The sequence below is a fragment of the Nymphaea colorata genome, chromosome 2 (genome assembly GCF_008831285.2).
Source record: "Nymphaea colorata isolate Beijing-Zhang1983 chromosome 2, ASM883128v2, whole genome shotgun sequence".
NCBI classification, from domain to species: domain Eukaryota; kingdom Viridiplantae; phylum Streptophyta; class Magnoliopsida; order Nymphaeales; family Nymphaeaceae; genus Nymphaea; species Nymphaea colorata.
This window is the reverse complement of record NC_045139.1, coordinates 34,409,298-34,436,570: the sequence shown is the minus strand read 5'-3', so window position 1 is coordinate 34,436,570 and position 27,273 is coordinate 34,409,298. Positions and strand designations below refer to the sequence as shown.

The 27,273-nt window shown below is 36.2% G+C and overlaps 1 protein-coding gene across 6 annotated transcripts; it reads left to right on the top strand.

Moving 5' to 3' along the window:
* LOC116248966 (protein DETOXIFICATION 40-like) lies at positions 1–9,343 on the top strand. Of its 6 annotated transcripts, none has more exons than XM_031622028.2 (7): positions 1–455; positions 4,708–5,339; positions 5,758–5,814; positions 6,116–6,354; positions 7,714–7,820; positions 8,170–8,256; positions 8,689–9,343. In XM_031622028.2, exons 1-7 carry the CDS (start codon positions 117–119, stop codon positions 8,755–8,757), a joined length of 1,530 nt encoding a protein of 509 aa, XP_031477888.1. In that variant the 5' UTR covers positions 1–116; the 3' UTR covers positions 8,758–9,343. The 6 variants fall into 6 exon arrangements, with proteins under 6 accessions (XP_031477888.1, XP_031477887.1, XP_031477890.1 ...); XM_031622027.2 differs by having other exon boundaries at positions 7,702–7,820; XM_031622030.2 differs by lacking the exon at positions 7,714–7,820.
* The last annotated feature ends 17,930 nt before the right edge of the window (positions 9,344–27,273 follow it).

The window sequence follows — 27,273 nt, the reverse complement described above, 5'->3', positions numbered from 1 at the left end:
AAGAAGCAGCTTGAGCAGCTGATAGTCCGATCAGCTTCAAAGAGGAGGAAGAGAGAGAGAGAGAGAGAGAGAGCAAGCGCCGGCTGTCCGGTCACCGGCGATCAGCATCGACCGCCATGAGTTCCGGGATTGGGCAGATTGATATGGAGGAGCCACTTCTGGTGGAACAGACCACAAATGGAAAGCCTCCTGTCCCGGCGGCCCCAAGTTGGAGTGCTCAGCTGGAGAGCATCCTGAACGACGACGGCGTGCCGTGGTTGCACCGGATGCGAGCGGCAACCTGGGTTGAGCTCCGGCTGCTCTGCAACCTGGCCGCCCCCGCCGTTCTCGTCTACATGCTCAACTACGTCATGTCCATGGCTACCCAGATCTTCTCCGGCCACCTCGGCAACCTCGAGCTCGCCGCTGCCTCCCTCGGTAACACCGGCATCCAAGTTTTTGCCTACGGTCTGATGGTAACTACACATTCTCTACCTCTCCCTCTCTTCTCTTTCTCGCTATCCAACATTCTGCAGCGTGTCAGGATCTATTAAGCATTTATAAACATGAACATGCAACAGGGAAGCAACTTCTGATCGCCATTAAAGTTTCGGTAGCTTGTGCACATGGAATTTACTAATTAGAACAATAAGTTGTACCATAGGAAACTTTCATACAAACGGCAAGAGTCAGAGAAAATATTTCACAATTCACGTTCGACCGTTCTTTTCTTTTCTCTATTGATAACAAGAGAAGAGAAGAGAAGAGAAGAGAAAAGTTTATTTTGGATTAGAATCGAATCCATGACAAGCAGAAATCCATTTGGTGGTGTTTCCATCATTTTAAAAATATTTTTCAGGAGTTTTCTATTTTAAATTAATTGCTATTTTTTATTTAATGTGTTTTGAAATTACTTTTTATAATATCCTTTTCATGATTCAATGCGAATCACTGAATCGGCCAAGTTTCAGTCTATCGGAAGGTTGGCTGCGTCTACCTTTCTATTTGCCAAGCACATTTTAAATTTGTTTTGGCATTAACTTGGAGGTGGCGACTGGCATTCCATCGTACCACCGATGCAAGGATTTGGACCAAGACGCAAACTCACTTTGTGTTAATTATTAGTTTCTCATGAAAAGCCACGCCACTCAGCTTCCATATTCCACATAAGTAAATGATCACGGCGGGGGGTTAATAGATGGGATTTGAATTGGATATTCAATGAAATTACTGCGAAAAGGTCGTATATGTAAAACATAAGAAATAGCATCCAATCAGGAAATTTGATTAGAGATCGGATTTAGATTCAGTTTTGGATAAACATACAACCAAATTTGGATTTGTACTTGCATTCAATTTTAAATAAAATATCCTCTAACCAATATCTATATATTTTCAAAGTCAATTTTTAACATTTAATGACTTGATGATGACGTTGGCAATCCAGAACCACTCAGTATTAATCCATCATGATGAATGGTTGGACCAAAAAGTATAAATTAATACCAAATGACGAAAATATTTATCATATTTTTCTCCGCTGAGTGATTTTAGACAACTAAAGTTACATTTTCTTTGTTCAGATATGGTTGCGCCCAGATCCAAAAGTAAATCGGTCTCAGATATAGTAACTTTTCTTTAATCCATATTTGAAACATCCGATAAATTGGTGAATATACGCAAGGATACATCCAATTCGATTAAAATAAGTTGACGTATCCTTGGACAGGCTGACCTCATTTGTAAGCTCATCGGTTCTTTCTTTCATTTTGATTTCACCTGTCCTTTAGATACTTTTAAAGCCACTAGCTAGTTATGGCTTCCAGTCTGATGATTGTTACAGAGCAAAGACGACAACAAACAACTAGAGAGGAGAGATGTCTAGGTGGCCGCCTTCTGTCCGTCATCTTCATGACCACATCATAAACTGCCACCTCTACCGTTTTGGGTTTTTCTTTATCATGTGGGAAAAGAGTTCTCTTATATGTTGTCTTGGATTAGAGTTCGGTGACATCAAACCCATAGAAACGTTGTAGTTGTTGTCTCAAACTATTAGGTTTTAAAAAATAAAAAATCATGAAGGTGATCAAGTTGTAGCCTCTCTGTTAGATCGGATTTTATGGCATGGTCAACTTAAGCTGGCGAGATTTTTTTTCCAAAATATTTGATTTCTGTTGTTTTCTGGACGGTTTGTCAAGAACCGGTCCCACCGGACGGCCATGCCCATCTGATGTTGATAAAATGCTCATTTCAAACTTCTTCCCCTTCTATATAGGAGAAATATATATAGATATATATATATAAGTTTTTTAAAATGTATTTGTTTAGCCATTGTTTATGGTGCGTTGATGGTTTATGATAGCTTTAATGATCATTTTATGGTCATTTTAATTTTGAACTTTTAAATTTCAGTTTCTTGCCTTTAACACGATTAAAACATAGATTAACTTAGTCACAATTTATTCTAACAATAAAAAAAAATGAAATGTTCTTATAACATCAAAATTTTGATGGTAGAAAATATCAATTCTTTTACAAAAATAACTTGAAGTAAACGATTATTTACAAATAATTACCATTTGCAAACACGTTTCACATTTTGTTTTAAATATGTTTTAACAAATTTAAAAAGTATGGCTTCTATCCCCTATCATGGTTCAATATTTGCTTGCGTACACAAAATTTGTAAATTTCTTTGTCCGAGTTTAAACAAGGAAATCTTCCTGCCTCTACCAGCTAATTGGCCGATGATTTAAGCTTTCATATATATATATATATATATATATATATATATATATATATATATATATATATATATATATATATATATATATATATATATATGTGGGTGTGTGTGTGTGTTTATTTTTTTTAAATAATTAAATAGTGAATTTAAAAAAAAAAGTTAGACAGTTTATGTGGTACACTGGTGATCATCAATAGCCGACAGACGGACAGACAAAGTCCATCCCTTTAATAAGTATAAAGTTTTGCGTCAGTAAATGCTTACATCAACGTCACGTCTCGCAGGGTCCACGATTTTGATCGCCTCCGGGGGCTTCCGCCCCCACACTTCAGGTGGGCCCCACTCTCTTTAATGTTATATTTTTTAAGCTGGAAATTTCTGTTTTTTTGTACTTTGGAGCTTATGTTCTCAGCAAAGAAATTATATTTGTTTAAAATTTTAATATAAAAAAAAAACTATACATAAAACATTAAAAAAATTCATTGTATTTTTTAAAATTACGACATTCTCGTATCGTACCTTTTCAGTAAGCTAGAGAACTTTACGATTTGAATAAGACTCTGGACTTGGTATTGGACGCCGTGTTCTGGAATCGCCAGAGTGAGATATCGGAGAAGACCAAAAAAAAAAAAAAATCTCCGAGACCTCCACTTCAGCCGGACGCTATTTTAAATTGTTTTATAATTGAAAACTTTTGCACATGAAAGCTGGTTATGCATATAAGTATGACGCTTATGTCTTGAGAATGGGCCACCATACCCCAAAAATATACAAAGAGTGTCAATGTCATGGATTTCAGTGTACATAACCGAGACCTCTCGCAGTAGAATCTTCACAAAGCCACACATTTCTTGCCCTCTTTTGTTTTTATCGAAGATGGTCAACAAAAGATTCCCTCTTTCTTCTTTGTTTGTTTGCAAATGTATAGATAGCTATAAAGGAGGATATTAAATCCTCTAGCCTATTTGAATTTAGACTGATAATGGATGCCTAGTTAAACACACTGCCGGTAGTGTCGGATGATTTTTCTATCCAAACCATAAGGAACAAATTCATGAATATGCTATAACTGTGCATTATTGGAGTTTAAACTGCACTATATATCTAACCTGAAATTCTTCTTTCCGATCCTTTGCATCTTTACATTTTAGGATAATTAAATCCAAATATTTTAGGGTTCCAACTTCATAGATGGGTAGACGTGATCGGAAAACTATATTCAAATGCAGTTTTGACTTTTTTCTTTTTTATCGCACGAATATGTCTCTCATTTGTCCTTTTCTTCCATGTTTCACCAATTCTGAGATGCGCCTAATTATTTTAGCAACTTTCATGTAGTCGTAAATATTGTTTTGAGGTTTTAAATAGCAAAATTTTCACGGGTGTAACAGGTAAACTTGAAAAAACAGAAAAATATTGGAAATTTATAAAATTTTAAAAATTAAATAAAAACTAATAAGACAATATACAAATAAATAGATAAATAGTAAATTAAAATAGAAGCAAAAAGTTTAGTATTAAAAATGTAAGAAAAGTACCAAAACAATGAAAAAGGAATAAACTTTCCTGTTTCTTCTTTTGGACAAAAAAATAATGTTTTACCTTTTTTGGCCATTTATTTTTCACACTTTTAACTTATTTTCTAGAAAAATACGTTCTTTTTAACTATGGGAATAATGAATGTATCTAAGAAGCTTTTCTTCTCCTTCTTCCTTTTTTTTTCTTTTTAACGTCACAAATAAGCCTAGTGAAAATGCTGCCGCTTTCTCCCGAGAAATCTCTCTCATTTGCAACAGAAAGCCCGCTGCAACTTGGCCTGCAGGGTTCAAGTTCTCCCCGGCTCCCGCAGCCTTGCCATCTAATGGTGGGCACGAATAATATGAACACGGTCACTCGATCAATGAATCGAAGGAAGAAATTGCGGACCGCCGGCCTGGTTCGCCGGTGGGCCGGAATCTGATGGTGGTCATGGATGAATGCAGTTGGGGATGGGAAGCGCGGTGGAGACACTGTGCGGCCAGGCATTCGGAGCGAAGAAATACGAGATGCTCGGGATATACGTGCAGAGATCGGCCATACTGCTGACGCTGACGGGCATCCCCCTCACCGTCATCTACGTCTTCTCCAAGCAGATACTGCTCTTCTTGGGGGAGTCCACTGCCATCGCCGCCGCGGCATCCGTCTTCGTGATGGGCCTCATCCCGCAGATATTCGCCTACGCCATCAACTTCCCCATCCAGAAGTTCATGCAGGCGCAGAGCCTGGTCGCCCCCAGCGCCATCATCTCCGCCTCCACCCTCCTCGTCCACCTCCTCCTCAGCTGGCTGGCCGTCTACAAGATGGGGCTAGGGCTGCTTGGCGCATCGCTGGTGCTCAGCCTCTCCTGGTGGATCATCGTAATCGCCCAGTTCGTCTACATCGTCACCAGCCCCAACTGCAAGCGGACGTGGACCGGCTTCTCCATCAAAGCCTTCTCTGGCCTCTGCGGCTTCCTCAAGCTCTCCACCGCCTCCGCCGTCATGCTCTGCCTTGAGACTTGGTACTTCCAGATCCTCGTCCTCCTTGCGGGACTCCTGAAGAACGCCGAGATCGAGCTCGACTCGCTCTCCATCTGGTACGTACTCCCTCTCCATCAGGCAACTTAAGCTCTCGGCGCCAACACTTATCTGGCCTCGATGCCACAATCAGCTCTTTGCCGATACGATACAGAGCTAACACTTAGCACACACATCTAACACTAGAGCTATACAAAGACGAACAAGTCAACTCAAATTCGGCTCCGTTAAACTCGATTTGTTTATGGAAGGTAGAGCTTATCAGAAAACTCGAGCTTATATAAATGCGTAAAATTAAAGTTACATGATTAAACTTAAGTAAGATTGTTTAATCTATAGCAGAGTCGACCCCATGACTCAGTGTTCGACCAAACCAAGTGAAAGTCACCAGTTTCATGCGCTGAGACTGAACACAGACAGGGTCTATCTCTTTCTATCTAGACTTGCTTCTCATTTTGGCTGCCCCAATGGCTGCAGTATGACAATATCTGGATGGGTCTTCATGATCTCCGTCGGGTTCAACGCTGCTGCAAGGTAATTTTGATTCTCTTGCCGATTCGCATTTCAATCTGTCAATTTCGTCCTTCTCCATTTGCTCTTTCAGTTCTGATAAAACAGAAGCTTTCCTGCAACAAGCTAAAGTAAGTTTTAATTCGACAGCTTCTCACAAAAATGGGCAATACGAACGAATAACATGATGATTTTGAACAACTAGAACTCACTTCCAGATCAAATCAGTGCAAGAAAATAAGCTTCAAAACAAGCACAAGAGATTGTAATGTCGATGCTGTTTAGTTTTCTTGGCTAATCGGTTGCCTGTAATTTTGTTTATCAGCGTTAGAGTGGGGAACGAGTTGGGCGCCGGCAACCCCAAGGCCGCATCGTTCTCCGTCGTCATAGTAGTACTCGTCTCTCTTGTCGTCTCTGCCATTTCCGCCGCCATCGTCCTGGCCCTCCGCCATGTCATCAGCTATGCATTCACAGAGGGAGAGACGGTGGCGGCGGCGGTGTCTGATCTTTGCCCATTGCTCGCCCTCACCCTCCTTCTCAATGGCATCCAACCCGTCCTCTCAGGTAACTACATACTTCAATGTTAACTCCTTGTTTGTATTCTGTCGATGGCTTTCTTTGGCTAATATGACCAATGGACTGAAGGAGATAAATTGATATTTTGATAATATCTAATCATAAAACAAGTTTCGAATTCATTTAATTGAACTTCGTTAACATGTTAAAATGTTCATATTGCATGTTAAAATGTTCACATTGCTTTAATGCAATTTCACAACCAACCATGATATCAAACCATGTTCCGATATTAAGGTAACGTTTGAATACATGGTACTAAATATTGCTTTTTTTTCTACAATTCCCTTTTTATCTTTTTAAAAACTTTATTTTTTTACTTTGATAAGGGTATTTCAGTCATTACACATCTATATCATATAATGTTTGATGACTTGAAAAATTATAAGGGGCGTTAAAGTTCCACCTAAATAGGTAGAACTTTAATTCTGATACTAAAGTTCCATAACCACCCGAAATGGAATACCAGTATAAAGATGCTCTCGGGATGGGTAGAGATGTGGGTTATTATACTGTTAGCTGGATCTAAATTCATTGCTAGCTGGATCTAAATTCATTGCTAAAAGATGATCCAAATTTGAGTATGAATCAAACGGTTGACATGCTTAGACAAAATTGTGATGTTCTAGCAAAAGTTATATAGTTTAAGTTTGGGCCACGGGTATTGGTGCACCAATGAAATCAGTAGCTAGTAGGTAAATCTGGGCATCGTGTCGGGTCGCCGCCGGATACTCGGTACCCAACCCGACTCAGCCCAGGCCCGGAAAAAAGGAACCCGGACAGGCCCGATAAGCCCCGGTTGCCCGATAAGCCCCGGTCGGTCCGATAATGAGTTTTTTACATTTTTTATTAATTTTTATATAAATTTATAATATTTCATTGTAATTAATTATATTTATATAATTTTTTTATTTAAAAATATATTTTTAAATTCAATTGGGTCGTGCACGGGGCTGGGCATGGGCTCGGGTTTTTCGAGTTGGGCTGGGCCCGGGCCCAGGTTTTGGATGTCGGGCCAGCCCAGGCCTGACTCATTCTCGGGCAGGGCCAGCCAGATGCCCAAACTTACTAGTAGGTGGCCGGTTGCTGGTTTCAATCAATGTGTCCCCCTCCCTTTGTTCTGCAATGAGGATCTTACTGAGGTTGAGGCTCTCCTCCCACTCACGCAATAGTTCTAAGACACAATACAATTTACAAACTTTGCTTGTCACAATACGATTCCATTATTTCCAGTACTTTTCTTAGATATCTTTCTTCGATCCCATTATTTCCAGTACTTTCTTAGATATCTTTCTTCGATTTCTTCTTAATTTCCAACATGAGCGTATATAATAGGGGTTGCCGTAGGCTGCGGGTGGCAAGCATTTGTGGCTTACGTGAACGTTGGGTGCTACTACGTCGTAGGCATCCCATTGGGTGCATTGCTCGGCTTCAAATTCGATCTAGGCGCTAAGGTGAGAGGAGTCGGACACCGGTCATTATTTTGATATCACTTTTACTTAAAAATTTTATGTGGTTGAATGTTCAATGTTTCTTTCAAGTTCATTGTCACGTTCTTGCTTCTTTTCCATGTTCAATATTCAATTCACGGGTACTGCAAATGCAAGTTAATAAGTAGGGGCAACTCATACCAGGGCCTTCATACCTGATGCCCAGTCCTACCCCATACCTGATGCCCAGCCGGACTGCTTTTAATGCAAGCTTGAGGCTTGGCCCTCCCTGTTGGGTACTGGCCTGATGCCCACCCCTAGTCGTATTGATGGTGCTCTAGCCTGTGAATCATGACATGGGCATGTGATGCAGGGAATATGGTCTGGTATGCTGGGAGGCACTGTAATGCAGACCCTCATTCTAATGTGGGTGACTTATCGAACAGACTGGAACAAGGAGGTACACTTCAAACTCTACTACACTTCCTTCTAAAAATTAGTCAATGCATCTCTGTTTACGTGGGAACCCAAACTGACTTATCAATTTGGGAACATGTGATCCAAATATTGTTTTAATAATGGATCAAGATTGAGATCCAACTAGCAATGGGTTTAGTTCTAAATAAATTCGTTAATTCAGTGTTGGATCTAGATCTAATAAAACGATGTTTTTTTTGGTTTGTGATTTGTAATACTTAAGATAGATTTGTGGTGACTACCCTTTTGAACATATGCTATATTTTATGTTGTTTGCTTGCTAAACATGTAGATGGGGCTTGTTATGGATTCTGCATGCTTCGTTTCTCATGTCATGAATTATATTGAAGGGAATTTTTTTTTTCCGTTCCTCACTTTCTTTTCATTTTCTCTCTCGCGAATTCCCTTGTTTTAGGTCGAGAAAGCACAAAATCGTCTGAGTCATTGGCAAGATCACAAGCCAGAGTCCCTTTCAGAGAAATGATGAAGGAAAGAGACAGGAGATTGGTGCAGTGCACGGTACTCAGAACTACAGTATAGGCATGAGTTCAGTCTATCTTCGGAGCAGCTTTGTTGGTCAATGGAGGTACTGGAATGGCAGAACGTGGTTGGAGCCAGATTAACAGATGGAGAAAAGGAGACAACCTCACCTACCATTAGTTTAAAGAGCTTGTAGCTCTCTCATGAACCCCTTTGAAGTAGCTGTCTGCTATTGCTTTTTGACCACAAGGTTTTGATATTTCAACCACTTTCATATTCAAACAGTAATCACTTGTCTGTTTCATCCTTTGTAAAGTTCATAAGATTTTTATTACGGTCCATTCATGTAACTTCATGTTACTAATTAATAAAACACGGATGATGGGCAATAATATAGAACAAAATGTCAAACGGGTGATAATCTATTTTGGCTGGCATTTGTCTGTTGTATTACACGTTCCTTCAGTTTGTGCAAGAATTGTTAGGGCTGGATTGTTAGTTCTTGTATCTTCCAAACATACATAAGATTTTAATTTACTTTGTTGCCTTTGTCCCAAGCAAAGATGTCTCTGTTACGTTTCTCTATCATGGAGTTGACGCTTCTATAAGAACCATAATTACTACCAGCAACCTGGTTCAGTCGTTAAGTTTCGGTTGAAAGTAGTCGTTACATCTAGCGCAGCATGCTCAATGTTTCATTCTCATTCTTGCCTTCTTGAAATCGTTTGAACGTTGGAAGAATTGCTGCAGAATATGTTGGTGATATTCTTCACAATCATTTTGAGTTTTGTAGGCAAAGTCATCCAACAATCTTTTGCATTGATTTTAGTCTTCCTCATGTATCTTTAATGCAGTTGTAAAGCAAAGAGAGAAAATTAAAAAGAAAAAAAAAAGAAAAAACCAAATGGGTAGCAGCTCTAGCATTCATTGTGGATGTCGGTCTATGAACCGAACCACTTAAAAATCTGTGTTCTTTTCTTGGTTCTCTTTCTTTCTCTCATTTTCAACATGGCATCAAAGCATTGATGTTCATTCCTAGCACATTTCACTTATCTCCTGTCTGCCGGAACTTGCTCATTTCATCATGACAGAAGAGTGAACTTTGAAACCACCCGTAGACTGTAGACTGGTGAAAAAAATCATCGTGCAAGAGCAACCAAGCCCTACAAACAAAATTACTTCTATACTTCTAAATGGTAGCAACTATTTGGCATGGTCCAAATCTACAATGCTCTATTTGAGTGCCAGAAACAAGTTGAACTTTGTCACTCAAGATCGTTCAAAACCCGTTGAAACAAATCCATGTTGCAGAAAGTGGAGAGTTTGTTTCTTGAATAAAGACGACAAGTTGTTGGAAATTGACTAGATTTTCCATGAGTTGATTGTTTAAATCAACAATAGGAATGCATCTTTCAAAAATATGTTTACTTTTGTGCCAAATATGCACATCAAACTTATTTTCCTCAAATCTATTCAAATTTTAGGTTTCAAACCGATGGAATCGTCCACTTTTTTTTTCATGATTTTAGAATAGTTGATCCTCCTTTTAGGAAGTTCAAAAGTGAAAATTTTCAGCATTTTAGGAGAGGATTAATCCAATGCATATTAGAAAATTTATGAATGAGATCAGCAGCCCATAAAAAGTGTTTTAGGATGCCGATTGGATGGGTTTAGATATTTTTTTATTGTTCCTCAAAGCATAGCCACTTTATAGCTGAAAATTGACATTTCAAATATATGAACTTTGACATTATTACGTTAATTCCTATAAAGCATGGTATGTTTTCAGCAACTTGCATACACTTTACGTTGAATTGCTGAAAATAAAAGAAAATTTAATGAAATGAACTGATTTCATAGCTTTGTACTATGAAAATCAACAAAATGATCTTCTTTTTTTGAAAACCAGTTTGCAACCTGATTTTAAAAAAGGAAAATAATTTTTAACAAGAGATTGCACGTATATATATATAACAACATATATATACATGTATTCTACTTTTTAAAATGAAATTTAATTAAGGGACCGCATAACTCATGAATCATGATGATTCATGGCTGGGTTCTTTTACATAAGAAGATTGGAAACTTGTTTCAAATCTCTCCTACCACCCTTGATCAAATGAAAAAACATGAAAGAAAATGACTTTAAATAGAAAGAGGTGAGCACATGCTCAAGCTAGTCTGTCCTTAGTTTCGCCATGCAAAGGTGGATCACATTCATGAGAATGCATCCATCCTTAATAGGCTCTTTCGTCATATATGTTGCAGCAAAATCACTCTCTCACTATGGGACTCTCTCATGGTGGAAAGTTCAAAATGTTTTTAAGCTGGTTGTTTTGAAAGGGACGTGGCCTTAGGGCCCTTTTCAAAATTTGATTCATGGGTTTATCTTTTAGAAAAACCAACTCATGCATGCATTATGCATTAACATGTACATTTAATTGTAGTTTTTCTCTAGCTGGATATCATTCCCAGCTATAAAATGAATGAAAATAATTTCCTCCCATGAATTGCTGAAATTAAAATGAACCAACAAGAAGCTAAAGTAGATGAGAAATGTGTTAAAATCACATACCTTGCGATCAGTCTTGATGTTTGATCTTATTCTTTACTTGTTTTCTAAATCAAACAATCTTAAGCAAGAATCCGAGCTTGGATTCGACCTTAGCAAAGCAAGAAGAAGAAGAATGGCTTGCTGGAATTTGCAGTGGGGAAGAAAGAGCTTCTCTCTACGAAAATGCTAAGTAATCCTTGGCTTCTCCCTCCTACCGCCTTAGCTGCAGCAATTTGATGAAGACCTTCAAAATTGGTCTCCCCTCCCCCTCTTTGGTTGCCAAGGGGGGTTTATATAGAGGAGGAGATGGGTTCAACCACCACCTTAACTCACTTTGAAAACTCACTTAAGACTTTGGGGACACGTAAAATGAGTTAAATAGGATTTAAAGATCTTATTTGTCAACACCTAGCTCATTTACACGACCTAGGCGGGCTGAGCTTGGCGTGGTCTACCTTGGTTTAGACATAGCTGCCCACCTTTGACCAAAATTTTGAACAAAAATGCCCTTGCACAGGGTTTTGCCTTATTTTCTTCTTTTTTTTTGTTTGAAATTGAGCTTGTTAGGTTAAAACCTAGTTGTTAAGCTCTAAATGCTATTGAATTATGACAATTTAATTAAAATTTAAATAAAATTTGAAAATTCTATCAAATTTGATTCGAAAAGAGTCTTTTCATCTATAATTAAAGATGGATTTCAAATGAATCAAACTTTGGTTTGAAATATTGAATTTTAATTTGGTATTGATTTATGAATTTGATAAATCCAAATGTATATTTTCCATTTCATAAAATCCTAAATTATGTTTTGTAATCTCAATTTGATCATAGATGGGTAAAATTGTTCATATTGATCAAATTTGACTAATTGACCAAAGTCGATGCTCATTTGCGAATAGTTTGACTTTGTTTGAGGTAATTCAATGAATTTGAGCTAAGAAACTCTTAGTCAAAGTGGATCCAATCTGGTCAAGGTCTATTTTTGTCTACTAATTTGGTTGTGGAACAGACCTACCCTTTTGACTGAGCTGAGTTCATAGAGGTCGAGCCTAGCTGAAATTGGCATCACATTTGGGCGCACCTAGGTCAAACTTACTTTGATTAAATAGGTTAGGTGAGTTTAATTCTAACACTTATTGCTTCTTTGGAATTTGATATTGTTTAACTAAGGGACAGAGAGAGAGAGATTAATGTATCTTTTTTCCTATTAACCCATATTAATTTCATTTGGAAAACGATTTTTTAATTGAAGGAAGATAATTTTGGAAAAGGGGTGGCGTGACCTCTTGGGTGGGCTTTTGACCACACGAGCTAGGTGGGGCCCACACGTTGGTCCCACATGGTCTTCTAGATCGGATTAGATCAAATTCTCAGATTTAAATCAAAATTTGAATTTTGCAATCTGATTTGGATTCCAAAATATATTTGTATTTGGATTCCAAATGACATTTGTAATTGGATTTGGATTTCAAATGACATTTTTAATTGGATTTGGATTTCAAATCCTAATTTGAATCTAGTTTGGACTCGTAATCATGCTTTGGGATTTGTGTCACGACTCAAATTTATAATTTGAATCTAAATTGCTCTTTAGATTCAAAATTGGCTTTGAAATTGCAATTTTTCACATTTTTTTTTTCTAAAATTTTGACATTGCTTCAATTTTGATGTGCAAAAATTTGAGGTGTTAACAGTTGGTTCCTCCATGAAAAACCGACCACCATGAGGCCAGACAAAAAAAGAGAAAAAGAAAGCACCACTGTCGTAGTCAAAGTTTTAGCCAAAGCTTTGGATACTTCGGATCTTCCTTAGGTACTAGAAAAAAATAAATGAATTGCTTAAAAATGTTAATGACCATCACGTTAAAGAGTAGCAAAATGGTACTGCAGCATGTGTTACTAGTAATGCTCTTATTTCCTTATTGTTTAACTATTGGATAGTCGATTCTGGAGCTAGTGATCATATGTTTATGAACTACCATAACCTTAGCAATTATTCTTCTATGCCAAGAAAAATTCTGTCGTTATTGTGAATGGCTCCTCTATGCATGTTTAAGGAGAAAGAGAGTTAGATTTTCTTAGAAATGGTTTTAAATCTAAATTGCTTTATATGCCTCATCCCTCAACTAACTTGTTGTCTGTTTAAAAAATCGTTGAAAATTTAAATTGTCAATCTATTTTCTCCCTCACTAGTGTTGTATTGTAGGACCCTATATCGAAGAGGAAGAATGGTGAAGGAACTTTGGAAAAAGGGCTATATATGCTGAAAATTAATGAATGTGCCTTGACTGCCCAAATCAATCGAGATAGGGAACTTTAGCATCGGAGACTTGGCCACCCATTATGTCTTGAATATTTTATTACCAAATTTGAATTATGACTTACATATTTGTAAAACTTGCAAGTATGTTAAAATGTTTTAGACTTCTGTTCCATGAATCTTTAAAAAATGTTATGTCTCCATTTGATCTAGTGCATACTGATATGTGGGGACCGATTTCGGTGAACTCATACTCTAATTTTTGTTATTATCTTACATTTATTGATGTTTTTTCCAAAATTACTTGAATTTATTTATTAAAAACCAAGGATAAAGTTTTTGCAAAATTTCTAGAATTTTACAAAATGGTTGAAACTTAATTTGAAAATGTATAAAATGTCTTCGATCTAACAATGGTACTGAATATAAAAACCATTTTTTCGAACAATTTAAAAAAGAAAGTGGGATGGACCATCAATTCACTTGTGTTTATATACCCCAACAAAATGGGGTGGCGGAACAAAAAAAAAATTGTCACCTTCTAGAAATTACTATGTTTTTATTGTTTGAAATGAATGCTCCTTTTGGAGTGATACAGACAGCTTGTTATACTATCAACCGCACACCCACAAGAATTCTTGCTGAAAAACTCTATTGGAAGTCCTCAAGAAAAAAAAAAATTAAAGTTGTCCACAAAAGAATTTTTGGATGTATTGTCTATGTTAAGAATAAAACAGCAGACAAACTCAGTTACAAAGCAAAAAAAAAATGCATTTTCTTGGACTACAAATCTACAAAAAAGGGATACAAATGCTATGACGTTGCCGCCAAGCATATTCATATCTCTTGCAATTTAGTATTTTATGGAAAAAGTCCATATTTCTCTAACTATGCAAGGCAAGGGGAGGATAGTTTCAAGCACAAAAACATGGTCACCCCTAACATTCTGTAGCACAATGGTTTTGATATCACCATAACTCATCACCATAGTGACCCTGAAGAAAGAGAGACCATTGAAAGCCTTTAATCTGATCCAAACAATATTGAAGTCTCATTTGAACCTCAAGTCGATCAAGGCATTGGAATTAGAACTATAGATCCAATTCAACCTTAATTGGAGACCAAAGAATCTCACCCGTCTGAACCCATTCTAAGAAGATCTTCTCGAAACATTCAGCTACCTAGACATTTGGTAGACTTTGTCACTTACATTGTAGTTACTCATCCTTTATAAAAAATTTTAAGTTATCATCGTCACACCAAACACCATGCGACCTTCTTCCGCCATATTGAAAAGCAAAGAGATCCCACCACTTACTAGGAAGCCAAAGACCAAATGATTTGGGTTGAAGCCATGCATGAAGAGCTAGATGCTCTACACAAAAATCGTACACGGGAACTAGTTACTCTCTCAATGGGAAAACGTGCAGTTGGATGCAAGTGGATCTTGAAAACCAAGTACAAGAGTGGTGGCTTCATTGAACGCCATAAGACACGTCTTGTCGCTAAAGGGTATACTCAAACCCAAGGGTTCGACTACAAAGAAACTTTTGCCCCTAAAGAGAAAATGACTACCATCAGAATTTTCCTATCCATTGCTTGCAATTTTGAGTAGCCATTGTTTCAATTAGATGAGAAGAATGCTCTTTTACAGGATGACCTCTAAGAAGAAGTCTATATGAACCTTCCACCAAACCACTTTATGAAATGTAATCTAAATCTAGCTTGCGTACTCATGAAGTTGATTTACGGATTGAAGCAATCTTCCAAAGCATGGTACCAAAAATTAAGCAATGCATTGGAGAGCACAAAATTCACCATATGCTATTCAGATAATTCAGCTTTCATCAAAAGATCGAATGATAAAATTATTGTTGTATTGGTTTATATGGATGACATAATAATTACATGCAATGATGAACAGGGGATAGCTCATACCAAGTGCTATCTTCACAATACTTTTGAGATCAAGGACCTTAGCATACTAAAGTACTTTTTGGAGATAGAAATCGCTAGGTCTAGGAAAGGCATTTTTCTGAGACAACACATGTACATAATTGATTTACTTAAAAAAACAAGATAAACAAGTATTAGGCCGGCAGACACGCCCATAGAAGTGTACCATAAACTTGACAACACCAAGGATGACCCCATTGAAAATGTGGCAAGCTATCACAGACTTGTGGAAAGTAATCTATCTTGCTGTCACAACATCAATTATGTTGTCAGCTTGGTAAGTCAACAAATGCATTCTCCTAAAGCAGATCATATCAAAGCAGTTGAAAGAATTCTCAAAAACTTAAAAAATACTCCATGGCAAGGTTTGTGGTGGAAAGTGAATGTAAGTGTTAATATACGAGGTTACTCAGATGCAGACTGGGTCGGCGCTTCAGATAGAAGATATATGGCAGGTTATTGCATTTATGTTGGTGAAAACCTTGTTTCTTAGAAAAGCAAAAAACAACATATTGTTATCAACTCATCCATTGCCGAGGCAAAATACATAGCAATGTCGACTACCTCAAGAGAGCTTATTTGGGTAAAATCACTCATCCAAGAGCATGGATTTGTTATCAACTCTCCCATTCTCATACAATGTGAGAACCAAGCTACAATTTATATAGAAGCAAATTCAATTTTTCAAGAATGTACCAAACACATAGAAAGTGATTGTCATTATGTATGTGAAAAAGTCCAAAAAGGAGTCATTGAAACACCATAAGTAGGAGCACAAAGCAGCTGGTCAATGGGTTTGCTAAAGGACTTTCTACAAAGCATATTAAAATCAAGTGGGGCTGTTGAATCTCTACGCCCCACTTGAAGGGGAGTGTTGAAAGTAGTCGCTACATCTAGCGCAGCATGCTCAACAATTCGTTCTCATTCTTGCCTTATTAAAATTGTTTGAACATTGGAAGAATTGCTCCAATATATGTTGGTGATATTCTTTCCACAATCATTTTGAGTTTTGTATAGAAAGTCTACCAACGATCTTTTGCATTGATTTTTGCCTTCCTCATGTATCTTCAATATACTTGTAAAGTAAAGAGAGAAAATAAGAAAAAAGAGAAAAGCAAAGGAGTAGCTGGTCTCGCATTCATCGTGGATGTAGGTCTATGAACCGAACCACGTAAAAATATGTGTTTTTTTCTTGGTTCTCTTTCTTTCTCTCATTCTCAACATTCTAAGAACAAAAAGATTTTTTTTTTTGGCAGTAGAATGTAATTACCTTGCTCCCCTAAAAAAGGAAGTAGTTGTAAAAGACAGCATAATGAAGATTCAAGACTTCGCATTGAAAGCCCAACCATATTTTTACTGACTGCCAGACTTGCAGTTTTTACAATGAAGGTGTGGATCATCTTCAACCTTTCCCCAAAGTAGCCTCTACAATTCCTCATGATCAGAATATGTATAAAGGGAGAAAATTATGCATATAACTTAAGAAAATATGAGATATTGCCTGTTGGGATGCCAAGTGACAAAGGTGTATAGACTGAATTTTGAATAAAGCCACCAAACTTGTTGATACCATCTTTAATGTATGTTGATCGTAGGATAGGATACATTCTAATTGAAAACCCTTATATATGCTAATAATTGACCCTTCTGAAATTAATGTGTAAATCATATTAAAAAGTATACAGTGAAATGTAACATTTTTAGAGGATATTGTTCTTAGTGCAAGAACACCATGGCGGTCTTCATGCAAGACGATGTTATTAGGGTTCTTAAGAATGAAACCATTATAAAGGCCAATATGATAAGAAAAAGGGGGAAAAAATATACGAAGCTCCCTAAGTTCGTATTCAATTGTTACTTGGGTAGTATCAGGGATATACAATTAGTCGAGCCAACTCGAACTCTGCTCATTTGTTAAACGAGTCGAGCACAAACTTAACTTAAAACTCGAGTTTATAAATTTGTCAAGTTCAAGTTACATGAACTCAACTCGATTAAACTCAAGTAAGCTCGATTAACCTAGGTTATCTTTTTCTTTTTTATAATTTCCAAGCATAAAAATGAAAGAAAGAAGTCAGGTCAAACGTGGAGTTGGTAAATGAGCATAAATGAATCAAGCTAGAGCCCTGACTTTGTCTATCTAGTCAAGCTCGAGCCATATACAGTTCGTATCAAGCTTGATATGAAGCTAGGCAAGCTCAAGCTTGACTCAGCTCGGGTACAGTGCTAGGTGATATAACTTACTTGAAGATGAAATAACGATAAACAGTTGCTTACCATATCAACAAATCATTCCTTTTAAGAGTAAACATTTGGAGTTGTTGCTAGCATTATTTTTAGATAAAACAGATCTAAAAATAATTGTGGTGCTACATTTGATATGTAGTTCAGGGAAGTAGCATCCACAGGTGTAGAACCAATGACACGTTGTCTATGTACAGTGGCGGAGGGAGGGGGGGGCCCACCTGGGCCATGGCCCTACCCCAGGCGGAGGAAAAAAAAAATTAATTATAAAAATTTAAAAATTTTATTAATTCTATGTAGTATTCAGATCCGGGTTCAAATTGGCCCTACCCCTACCCGGATCCAACTCCAACTCCATGGCCCGCCCCACTTTTGTTTGCCCTAGGTTTTCAAAAAGGAAAAAACGCACGAGAGAGAGAAAACGAGAGATAAAGAGAGAAGAAGAGGGTCTGCGAGTGATAAAGAAAACCAGTGAGAGAAAAAGGGAGCACCGACTACCGCACTGAAGAAGGTCTGCAGCGTGAAAAGGAAGAGACAAGAGGCGCTAAGCACGAGCACGCTGGTCGCTGCTGCCTGCTGGCTTCAAGAAGAGGTGGGGCCATTTCCTGACTTTCTTCTCTGTTCATTTTTGTTGCTTAGTGAAATATGGTGGGGCCGTTTTTTTCATACTTTAGTTTTTGTGTTTCTTTTTTGTTAACCTTGTCTGTCATTTTTCTTTTGTCTATGGTGGACCGTGGGTTTCTAATTTCTATTATGCACATTATTTATTTTTTAACCTTGAATCTTAATCGTTCACAGTTTCATCGTTTTCCATGACTTTTCCTGCCGTGATTTATTTTTCCTAGTCTTAATTTCTAGGATTTTGAAGTTTTGTGAACACAATCTTAACGTGGCTTGGCAGATTTTTCTCTGCATCCACGAACTGTTTATGGGCTTCAATGCTTCATTGATGGCTGCCATTCTCACATGTTTTTTACTTTGCAGTCATGTTTTCAGTACCCAGTACCCACGGCATTCTTTTTACTTTAAGTGGGATTTGGGAATACCCCATACAATCACATAAATAGATAAAATTAACATTGGAACTTCCTTATAAAGGGGACTTGCAGCAATTTGTTTTAAGTCAAAGGAAAAAGAAACGTTGCATTTTCCACTTCTGTGAATTGAGGAGGAAGAAAAGTTGCTTGAAATTTCATGAGGAAGACAAATCAGCAGGCTGCCTCTCTAGTCGAACATGATTTTTTTTTCTTTTTAGTTTGTGTTTCTAAAAATTGTTATAAAATATGTATTCTGTCACTAAAAAAATCATAGGCAAGCAATTGTCATCACTATTGAACCTTTCACAACGGATTTTTGCAACACAAAATTTAAAAAAAAAAAATCATTCACTGCAGAGGCAACCAATTGAGTTCAATTCTCTAAAAGGGAATACATGCAGTTAGAAGTGTTGGTGGGTGTGCTGAATGTAAAAATCTTGTATCTAATCTCTCTGGAGTCTGGACCACAATGAAGAAAGAAAGATAAGCCAAATCAATGGCGTCAAAAATACTGTTCGATTTTCCTTGTCTCTTGTTTTAACGAAAAGGGAAAACTCCAAATTGGCAGATTTCACATGTAAATGCTGGACAGACTTTTTGCTATATTACAGAACAACAATTTGATCTTTATGTCTCTTTTCACAGTATAACCTGTTGGTGTTGTTCTCACGGAGTAGTGATACGGCAATTTCATGTCAGAAACCAACAATAAAGTCAGGGAATCTGCCCTGTTGGTGACATAATGCATTTACATGACACTGCAACTTGATTAATGATGTGTGTAGATGAATCATAGAGGAGTCCATAGTATTACTCAAAGAAGCACAAGGTTGCAGGACAACCCAGATCCACATCATCAAGTTTTTGCCCTTGGATTTAATGATACACTAGGCACACTATCTGACATTAGTAGTCTTAAAGATGAGAAAATGAAGCACCAGTAGTATCAGCAATATGATCAACACATCAAGATGAACTTAGTAGAGTAGGAGAACTTGGTGAAATAGGAGAGTAGCAGCGAAAGAACTTGTTGATTGGCATCCGTCATTTCACTTAAATGTTTTAAGTTAAATGGCGATTTGATGAGAAGTGAAAAAAGTTAAATGGCATCTGTAGGAATTTATAAAAGTAGCTTCATAAAGGCCTAAAATCATTCTTTGTTTTATTTTTCAGACTTTACTCCACTTGTGGTAATTCGAAAAGCAAGTTAGCGAGGGGAGAAAACAACTCTTCATTGTTCTACATAGTGCAAGAGGTTCAACATGTAAATTTTCTTTATCTATTGTTTATAAGGTGGTTGATTTTAAATTCCTGCTTTTCACAAGTTAAAATTTGAGTACTTTCTTCGTTGTGTATAAATCTTATTGTCTATTTTAAATTTCAGATTTTTTGTGTTAGCTTATTGAGAAAATGAAGAAAAGTATACAAGATTATTTCAAAAAGAAACAAGTTATTGATCAAGTGAGAGAAAACCAAGAGGGAGAAAACCAGGAGGGAGAAGACGAAAATGCTGGTTGTTCTAGTCCAAAAGCTCTTGATGTGGTTCTTTTTGACTCAGATTCTCCACCTTTTAAGTATTCAAAAATTGAAACTGTAGAAAGCATCGTGCGTGATCCAGGGTTGCGACGTCCTATATGGGAGATACCAATAAATAAGAGAGATGAAGTTAGGCGAGCATATATCAATTATGAGTCATATCAGCATAAGCTTCATAGATATCCAGTGTCAGGTTCTTCAAGTCATCCTCGTAAATTTCAAAGTTCTTGGTTTCAAAGATTTCCATGGTTAGAATATTCTCCAAAGACAGATAGTGCATATTGTCTACCGTGTTATCTTTTCAGTACTTCACATTCAAATGACAGTCCATTTATTACTGAAGGATTCAGAGCTTGGAAGAGGGTGGGTGGTAGTGAGAAAACATGTGCTTTTCGTAGTCATGAAGGGACAAGTCAAAATTCGCCTCATAATATGAATGTGCGAGCATTTAATGACTTAAGTCGTCAAAGCGTACACATAGATAAAATGATTGAAAAGCAAAGTTCAGAGCTTGTTTACAACAATCGTTTGAGATTGAAGGCATCTGTGGACACAGTTCGTTGGTTGGCGTTCCAAGCTTGTGCTTTTAGAGGCCATGATGAAAGTTCAAGTTCATTAAATCAAGGTAACTTTATTGAGTTCATTAAAATTTTAGCTAATTATAATGACAAAGTGCACAAGTTGTTTTGGATAATGCCCCCAAAAATGCTAAATATACATCACCAACAGTTCAGAAAGAAATTTTGCATGTTTTTGCAAGTAAAGTGAGAGCTAAAATTATAGAAGAAATTGGTGATGCTAAATATTGTATTATTATTGATGAAGCTCGAGATGAGTCCAAGAGAGAGCAAATGGCTGTTGTTCTTAGATTTGTTAATAAGCAAGGTCAAGTTCAAGAGCGATTTTTAGATGTTGTGCATGTGAGGGATACTACAGCAATTACATTGAAGAATGCAGTTTTCACTTTGTTGTCTCAACATAATCTCAGTATTCAAGATATACGAGGTCAATGATATGATGGTGCCAGTAATATGCGAGGTGAATGGAATGGATTGCAAGCATTAATTTTGAATGAATGTCCTTATGCATATTATGTTCATTGTTTTGCTCATAGATTACAACTTGCACTTGTTGCAGCTTCAAGAGAAGTTGTTGATGTTCATAGCTTTTTTGAACAGTTGACATATATAATTAATGTTGTTAGTGCAAGCAGTAAACGCAATGATGAATTGCACGAAGCTCAAGCAAACGAAATTGCATTTAGAATTGCTACAGATGAACTTCAGACAGGAAGAGGACTTAATCAAATTGGATCACTACAACGGTCTGGTGATACTAGATGGGGATCTCATTTTTCGTCTGTGTGTAGTTTGATAAAAATGTTCTATGCAGCATGTGTAGTATTGGAAAATTTAAGAGATAATGGATCAACATATCAAATACGGGGTGAAGGTAATTCAGCTTACAAAATGATAACATCATTTGACTTTGTATTTATTTTGCATTTGGTACAAGAAATTTTGGGACAGAGTGATATTCTTTGTCAGGCATTACGGAGAGAAAGACAAGACATTCTAAATGCAATGGTTTTGGTTTGTAATTCAAAAAAGTTTCTACAAGAACTTAGAGAGACTGGTTGGGATTCATTTATAGATACTGTGAGAGCATTTTGTATGACACATGATATCCCTATTCCAGATATGGATGCTCAATATTTTGTAAGAGGATCACGTTCTCGTCGTGAACATAATTTCATTACAGTGAGACATCATTATCATATTGATATTTTTTATTGCTGCCATTGATTCTCAGTTGGTAGAGTTGAATAATAGATTTAATGAGAATTCTATGAAAATACTTCGTTTGATGTCGACATTCAACCCTAGAGATCAATATGAGTCGTTTAATGCACAAGATGCATACACTCTTGCACAGAAGTTCTATCCTGAAGATTTTCTTGACTCAGATTTTATGAGTTTAAATTATCAGTTGAGACATTACAAGAATGATATTTGTCATCATCCAAGTTTTCAAAATTTGGGTAAACTATCAGATGTATGTGAAGTATTGATACGAACTAGAAAAAGTGAAGAATATCCTTATGTATACAGGTTGCTTAGTCTCATTCTAACACTTCCTGTCTCCACTGCAACCACAGAAAGGACATTCTCTGCTATGAAACTTATTAAAACAAGGTTGCGTAACAAAATGGAGGATGAATTCTTTGCAGATTGTCTACTTTTGTATATTGAAAAAGAAATTGCTCAAATGTTTGATTCGGATGATATCATTGATGCCTTTTATAAGATGAAAAGCCGTAAAGCACAATTACAATAGGTAAAGTATTTTGTTGCATCCTTTTTATGTTAATGTTTATTTGAGTTATTATTTAGTTGCAATAATAAATGATATATTTTTTATTTACATTTTATTGTGAAAGATGATATGGAACTATTTTCAATAAAAATAAAGGCAAAAACAGATTGTATTGTATAGAAAGAATGCAAAATTGCTTGTTTTAGGTAAGTAATATTTATTTTGGTTTTCTAGTTTGTAGATGTCTTTGTTTATTATATTTTTGTTGTGATGTTTGTATGTCCACTTTATGTCCACACCTACGTCACTGTAATAGAAATAGAGCACCTTATCTGTTTAGGACAGATCGCGTTTTGTGCTAATGACACAAACAATTATTAAAATGTGCCGTAGGACAGGTCGCGCTTCACGTTCATGACGTGGGCAATTTTATACGACATATGTTTACTTTTAATACACTATGGTTTGCAAATGTCTAAAGTGTGTGAGTATATATATATATATATATATATATATATATATATATATATATATATATATATATATATATATATATATATATATATATATATATATATATATATATAATGTATTACAGTTAGTTGGACCGTTCGACCCGCCCTGAGAAAAAATCCTGGCTCCGCCCCTATCTATGCACCAATCATCTCAACTAGCTGTGTTACATCCCTTGAAGCATGCATTATACAAAGTGAATGGGTGCATTATTACATGAATGGAGATTGAAAACAGCTTTTGTTCTAACTGTTTGGCCACATTGATTGTCTCCTTCTAGCCATCGTACAAGTTCATGAGAAAATTATGAGACAGAAATGGACAGAAATCACCATCACCATCAGTACATAAGCTTTAAAAGGACAACTTATTCACCATCATGTTAGCACATTTGTGTCCCTGTCAAGAAGTAAAATATTCCTCTCTTCTCATTTTGGATCATATGATGCATATGCTGCTCCTTGGGTCGATGTCTACTACTAATAGAGGTAATATATGGGTCCACCAAAAGCAACATCTCTCTACCAGTCAGCTCAACATTTCACCAAATCTTCAGACTACTGAAATCTGTTTGAAACATAGTTAGAAAAACACTTTTTTTTTTTGAAAAAACTGTGTTAAAACCCCCGAAAAATAAGTTGAATTTAATAAAACAGTAAAAAACAGTTTTTTTTATAAAATGCTAAAATGGAAAAGACGTGTGAGTGTTTGCATGATTTTTCCTTTTTAGGCATTTTTAAACATTTTTTTAATGCTAACTTCTTGTTTCATTTTTTTAGCTTTTACTTGTTACCTATCTACTTAGTATTTATGTTGTTTTATTACTTTGTCATTTATTTCATTTTTTCTTAATTTATATAAATTTAATTTTTTTAAAATTTACTATATTTTTTTTCAAACTTGCATGTTGTACTTGAGAAAACCTTGTTGTTTAACGATATTTGTGACTCATTTGAACTGAATGACAATAGATACTAAGTCTTCTTGACAAAGATTGACAGCAAGATAAATTGGCCCATTCATTTTACCATCACATCCAAATGCTGAAGCAGGTTTCAGAGCTTAACAGACTTGTTCATTTTCCCCAAGTGATTGTTCAGTTCTAATTTGTATTTTCATAGTTGATTTTTAAATTGTTAGCTGGGATTCTTCTCTCTACATAATTTTGAAAATTTTTGCCTAGGGGGCGGTTGAAAATTAAGAGAAGAATTTGCTTGCTATAAAAGGTAGCACATATTTTTACGTCCTTGTTAAGTATGACATTTTTCAATATATTTTTTTCCTAACTTTTGTTTTCACATTGTGAAAATAGGATTATAAAAATACATCAGTTTCTATGACAACCGCTGAATTAGAAAGGGAGAACAGCCACAGCTGCTAACAGTGATGAAGTTCACGAAACTTTTTTAAGTTGAGTTGTCAGACTCCACTCATTTGACAACCACGGGAGTATTTTGGAGATTTTTCAAAAAGAAATGTCTTTTTTAGACTTTTAACCTTTTCAATACTTTTTTGTGGGTCTTTGTGTCCCTGTCGGTGAGGTCTGTTTTTTACAGGCCATAAATATTCTGAACATTAGAAACTTCTTTTCAAAATTTTTTACATACCAGGATATGCACGCAACCAGCTAGCTTTGCTTCGGGGACATGATGCTTTATCTAAGTGATGAACACACAAGTTGACCATAGTTTTCTTTACGACCTAAGAGAACACAAATGACAAGTTTACTTATTTTTTAAGCTTTAATTATGTATAATTTAATTCAGTTGACAAGTTGAACACAAATTTAACTAAAAAGATTTGATTCAGTTGACTTATTTTTCAATTTGTAAAGCTTTTTTCTTTTGAAAAAAAAAACAGGTGTTTGGAGGCTATGTATCTAATTTGGTTTGCTGATGGAACATCGCCTTTTCTGCTTTAGATTATGAACGAAATTTGAAACTTCATTGTTTCCAATCTTTCTGAACAATTTAGTTAAGAGAAAGTTGCTTGGCTGTGGGTCTATTGGGTTTTGTTATTCTTATTTCCGTGGCTCAGGAGGCTCTCAAGTATATATACACAACGTAGTCTCTCCAATGGCTTCTCAGCATTTCCTGCTGCCACTATCTTCCATGCCCTCTCCGCCATTTCAAGACTATGCACACAAAATATTTGATAATATCCCCCAAATGTATTGTCACAATAATATTCTCGTGAATAATGCGATTGTGCCTCTAGATGCAAAACATATTTGATGCTCTCGGCATTCAACAGACACTATTACATTCCTGCCGGCATAAATGCACAAAGACATTGAGAGAGAGAGGGGGGACATGACTTATATGCAAACAAGAAGAAGGGGGAAAGAAGAGAAAGAGAACGAGAGAGATGGGAAATTACAACTTAGTTATGTGTGTGCAAAGAAGAAGAAGAAGAAAAGAGAGAGAGAGAGAGTTGGCTCATCTGTTCATAACTCAAACTCAAATAGGCTGTTTAGGGTTTTCATTAACTCAAGAGTGCCCACAAAAACAACTTTAACTTGGCTAGAAGCAGGTATTGGATTTTGATCCAAACAAAGGAAAATAACAAATAAAATCCAAAATATAAGAAATAGATCTCGATGCTCCTCTCTGGCATCAGTAACAATATATTGATTCCACCCTGTTGATACAATATTTAAAGGAATGTTCATTGTTGAACTTTAGTAAAGAAATAATTAAGAAAAGTTAAAAGAGACATTTAAATACCCTGCTTCTTTTGCAAATTATCAAAGATTGTTGTTATTTCCCATTTATTTACTCATATAATAATTTGGCTCAGGTAAATCGATGCAGATGGATGCATGGGTAATATTTGAAGCAATCCTAGTTAGTATTGTATCATTTTGGAAGAAGGTTACCTGCCTTAGTATGTAAATCTGCCATATTGTGCACACTAAAATACCTTATTTTGCATTGAAAAAGAAAACATTTTTGAAAAAACAAATTTGGAAATAAAAAATTTAAAAAGACTATGGAAGGCATTCCTTTTTTAATAATTACAAAAATGTCATTCCCTCCTTTACCAAAAAACAGGCACTATGCTTTAGTTTTTTTTTGTGATAAAACACTGCAGTCAAATTCAGTACACTATTTCTATGCCAAGAACATGTTTTTTATATATTTAAACCACCCTTTCTGCACTTATTGATTTTTAAAAAATAAAAATCTAATCAACATTTTTTAAAATGTTGATTTTACCGCGATAAAAATTTTGAAAATATCTTTTAAATTTTTAAATTTCTTGAAAAAGAAAAATCTTGGCTCTGTACCCGGTTTGGACCAACCCAACTTTTATCATCTGCTACATCTTTTATCACAGGGCAGTGGGCTCGATCATGTGCATAACTATGCGAATCCAGTGGGTTCAGGATCCGTCAAGCCCTCCAGTCCGCAATTGGTCCTAATGGTGCTGTTTGGGAACAATAACAGTGTGTTATTACTTTTTCATGCATCTATTGGGACCTTTGCTACATCTCTATCGCAGGGCAACAGATTCTGGTCATGTGCATAACTATGCGAATCCAGTGGGTTCAGGATCTATCAAGCCCTTTCCGCAATAGGTCCTAATGGTCAAAGTTAACTAATTTGTTTATGATCAGCGACCGACCGAGAGGTAGCAAGTTACTTTATTATGCTCTTGTCTTACTTCCTTACTTACGTACAGTTTAAAATCTAGCGGCAGAGAGCAACTTGTTTGTATATTATAAGCAACTTCCATCATCCCGAAAATATCTTGGGATGTAACGTCGATCTCTTTCATATATATATATAGTCATTAAATAAAAGTTCCTATCTAATTATTATCACGATTGGAACTTCATATGTAGTTTCATTGTATAATCTGAATTGATTGAGATGTGATCATAAAATTCAAACTGATTACGTGTAAATATTGAATCATGTATAAATGTTAGTGTCAGTGCGACTAATAGAATTCAATTTCATTTGTTAAAAATGCTGAATTTGATTGCAATCTGAACCGTTCTCGTGGACGGCCAAGACTGGTAGATAGGCCAACTTATCTGGCTGCCTTGTGATCCATAAATCATTAAGTAGAGCGAGAACAGACGGAAGAGGAAGGA

What these genes read in the sequence shown, in the direction of transcription:
- LOC116248966 (XM_031622027.2), top strand. Translation starts at nt 117, where the DNA reads ATGAGTTCCGGGATTGGGCAGATTGATATGGAGGAGCCACTTCTGGTG. An exon ending in GGGTTCAACGCTGCTGCAAG is followed by an intron (nt 5,815 to 6,115) that starts GTAATTTTGATT and finishes TTTGTTTATCAG; the next exon opens with CGTTAGAGTGGGGAACGAGT. An exon ending in GAACAGACTGGAACAAGGAG is followed by an intron (nt 8,257 to 8,688) that starts GTACACTTCAAA and finishes CCCTTGTTTTAG; the next exon opens with GTCGAGAAAGCACAAAATCG.